Here is a 3,911-nt window from a genome sequence, read left to right on the forward strand (position 1 = left end):
TGGCTACAATTTTTTGGTGACACGTCTAGAGTACTTTGTATTTATACCAGCCACAACATAGCTCCACTGCAGCCTCTAGTATGGTGAGTTTCTTAAGATGCTTGATTATGTTATCTTCATTCAGATACAGTAATTGCCAAACTTGTTATATAATTACACCGATTGTTTTATAAGCTCACATCCCCTTGGGACCAGTGGTGCGCAGATACAGGATTTTCATTCAGGGGTTCGAAGAAAACAATAAAAGCTAAATATAAAAAATAATGTTGCTGATGGGAATCAAATCTAAGACACTAGAGATAATTTTGAACATCCTGGATCACTTGAGCTAACATTTTGGATTTGTTCAGGGTATTCAAAAGCTAATATTTGTACATAAACACAAAAAAATCTGCATATATATACACTGAAATTTTTTGCCGAGGGTCTTGGGGTGAACACCCTCGGCACCCTCTAAATCCGCCCCTGCTTGGGACATGAATCAAATGTCATCAGTCTCGTCTGGAACTGATCCCTTTTTTTTCTCTTTTCTTTTCCTTCTTTCTTTCTTTTTTTTTTTCCGAAAAAAATCATGTCTGCAGCTGATTTATGAGATCACAAACCAAAATGAGTTCAATGAATACAAAAACAGGCAAAGATCTAAGCTATCTTTTTTTATTAATGATAAGCATAATTTCACATTCTGCATTCCTCAGAACTTGAAAGAAGTGAAGAACGAAGAGAGGTTCCCAGCATCAGTAGTAAATGGAAATCACAGGGTAAAAATTCAACTTAATTAATGAGAACTGTGTGAAGAACTTCTTTAGCTTCTTCTGTGAGTTCGTTCCCCAGCGTCTTCAACATCAGTACAGTCTTTGGTGTCGATTTCCGAAAAAAACATCTACTGCGGGGTGCTAGAATGAGTGAAGGTCAAGGAAGATTCTGTTACCTTTTCTCTGGTGCACAAATACCCATCTACGCTATCTTTTTCATTGATGATAAGCTTAATTTCGCTTTCAGCATTCCTCAAAACTTCAAAGAAGTGAAGAATGAGGAGAGGTGCCCAGCAACTGTAGTAAATGGAAATCACAGGGTAAAGCTACAACTAAATTAAGGAGAACTGTGCGAAGAGCCTCTTTAGCTTCTCCGCGAGTTCGTATCCCAGCTTCTTCAACAGCAGTACAGTCTTTGATTTGGATTTCAACAAAAGCATCTGCTGCTGGGTGCTAGGACAAGTGAAAGGCCAAGGAAGATTCTGTTAGCAGTTTGGGCTCTTCAACCAAACTTCATAGATTTTTCTCTTTCATTTAGCACTGTGGCTTTGTCACCAAAAGTCAGAACAAGAGCATGAACCTAGCTTGAAACAGTGAAAGCGACTACGATCTCTTATTACAATTTCTCTATTATATACTTTGGAAACGATCTTCATGGCTGAATGACAATCTTGGCATATCCTTAAATTCTTGAAAATGTAAAGAGGCGTGCCAGCTTGTGTGCTTATGAGCCCAAAACAAACAGCCAGCTTCTCGCTGTGAGAGAACAACGCCTGTTCCTTCTCCTCCTGGCCAAAGTCCAATCCTGAAAACTTTTGGCAGGCTGTGTCTGGTACATAACCAGCCACTCTTATTTTTTGAATCATCTCATCCAACATCGTATATATCTCTTGACTTTGCAGATGCAATTTATCCCCTGCACTGAAGCGATGGATTTGACCACCAACATAAATCGAACTCATACCAGGCACTTTTCTGACGCCTCTGCTTCTAAGAGCTACTCGGATAGAATTTGCCTTGTCATCTTTTCCAGCTAAAGAGTACATATTCGAAAGCAAGACATGATATTCGGTATTATTAGGATACATTTGGACCAGCTCTTTCATTAGGCATTCCCCTAGCTTGAGGTTCTTATGGACACTGCAGGACCCTAATAGTGATCCCAACACAACTTCATTGGGGGGAATTGCCATTCCCCTGATTATGGACTCTGCTTCTTCAAGATGTCCTGCCCGACCCAAAAGATCCACAACGCAAGAATAGTGCTCTACAGAAGGCTTTATTCCATATGTCGATTCAAGGCTATAGAAAAAATGCCGACCTTGATCAACCAAACCTGAGTGACTGCAAGCACTTAATACAGCTGTAAACGTTACATCGTCCGGTTTGACCTCTCTAATCATCTGAGCAAACAAATCCAATACCATATCTCCCTTTCCCTGCATTGCCATTCCACTTAGCATGGCATTCCATGTAATCACGTTCTTTCGAGGCATCACCTTGAAAACTCGAAACGCATCATCAATCCTGCCACATTTAGCATACATATTAATCAACGCTGTCGCCACCATTATATCCATTTCATGTTTCATCATCTTCAAAGCATACACGTGTACCCATTTACCCACCATCACATTTCCCGACTGTGCACAAGCTGATAACCACGAACAAAACGTCACGAAATTCAACTCAAATCCACATTCAAACACCATTCCACGTAGAAGCCCAAAAGCTTCCTTCGTTAAACCGTTCTCAATATACGCTGTAATCATTATCGTCCACGCCACTTTATTCCTCTCAACCATCTGATCAAACAACAACCTCGCATTTTCAAAACCTTCCCACTTCACCACTCCACCCAAAAGCACCGTCCAAGAAACAAGACTCTTTTCTTCCATCTCATTAAAAACCCTTCTTGTTTCATCAATTAAGCCGCATTTCACATACATATCCATAACAGCATTACACGCTTTAACACTCGAATTAAACCCCATTTTAACCATACAACCATGACCCTGAACCCCAAACTCTTCACATCCCAGTTTCGCGCTCGCGAGGAATACAGTAACCATCGCAAACTCATCAATCAAAACATCACTCCTCCGCATTTCAGCAAACAACTTGAGTGCATCCCTTGGAAACCCTCCACGTGCATAGCAACCCATCAAGGTTGTCCAGTCGACAGTGTCTTTGCATGACAGAGGAATTTCATGGAACACCTTGCGAGCATAGACAGCGCACCCGCAAGCTGCATACATTTGAAGAAGAGCATTACGGAGATATGTGTTTGGGAATGTTTGGAGACCAGTGGTGATGATGGAAGCGTGGAGCTTCGTACCAACATCCAAAGATAAATATTGAGCGCAACTTCTTATAAGGGTCCGATAGTGGCGAGCTAGCAATGAGAGAGTACATATCATGAGAAACCTAGTATACTTGTCTCACAAATTTTGGTATAAATTCAGCATATAAATAGTAATTGGAATAAGCAAAAAGACTACTATTACAAGCTCAGATTAAATTTATTTGGGGATTTTTGAGCATTAATATTACTCCCTCCGTCCCAAAAGATTGTGTTAGTTTGATTGATACAAAGTTTAACAAGGAAAGGGATTTTTTTGAAATGTGTGGTCTAAAATAAATTTAAATATTTGTATGGCGGTAATAATCTCACAAAACTAAATTGTTTCTAAATATAAAAATATGTTAATTTTTTTTAAACAAACTAATAAAGAAAGTAAGATAGTCTTTTTGAGACGGAGGGAGTAAGAAAGAAAATAAAAAAGGAAAGATATTTTACTACTACTATTGCTTTGCTCTACCTTAACTCTTTAAATAATTACGCATCCCTATTCAAACTCTTTGAAGTTGTAGCAGGCAGCATTTTCATTCACAACGATGATGAAGCAAATAGGGAAAGGAATGGGGCAAAAAACAAATACACGACACAACGGTAAAACTAGTATGGAAGCGTGGCCAGCGCTACCAACTAAAGGTGCTAACACTCCAACTGGTGGCGGATCTGCTGTGGGCAAACAATCAAGCATGGAAAAGTCGGCAAAAAACCCTAGGAACCAAAGCGAGACATCGACGGAGGAACTAATCGTAGAAACTGAGCTGGATGACAGTGTAGAAGCTGCGACCACTACGATGGGAGTT

The 3,911-nt window shown here is 39.9% G+C and overlaps 1 protein-coding gene across 1 annotated transcript; it reads right to left on the reverse strand.

Annotated features, from left to right (window-relative positions):
• Positions 1 to 294: 294 nt before the first annotated feature.
• On the reverse strand, positions 295 to 3,401 carry LOC132641592 (pentatricopeptide repeat-containing protein At5g15340, mitochondrial). The gene has a single exon (XM_060358636.1). It carries the CDS (start codon positions 3,170 to 3,172, stop codon positions 1,304 to 1,306), a length of 1,869 nt encoding a protein of 622 aa, XP_060214619.1. The 5' UTR covers positions 3,173 to 3,401; the 3' UTR covers positions 295 to 1,303.
• Positions 3,402 to 3,911: the final 510 nt, after the last annotated feature.

This window comes from Lycium barbarum, chromosome 1, assembly GCF_019175385.1.
Source record: "Lycium barbarum isolate Lr01 chromosome 1, ASM1917538v2, whole genome shotgun sequence".
NCBI lineage: Eukaryota > Viridiplantae > Streptophyta > Magnoliopsida > Solanales > Solanaceae > Lycium > Lycium barbarum.

Excerpts from the sequence above, each read along its gene's own strand:
- LOC132641592 (XM_060358636.1), bottom strand. The coding sequence starts at position 3,172 with ATGATATGTACTCTCTCATTGCTAGCTCGCCACTATCGGACCCTTATA.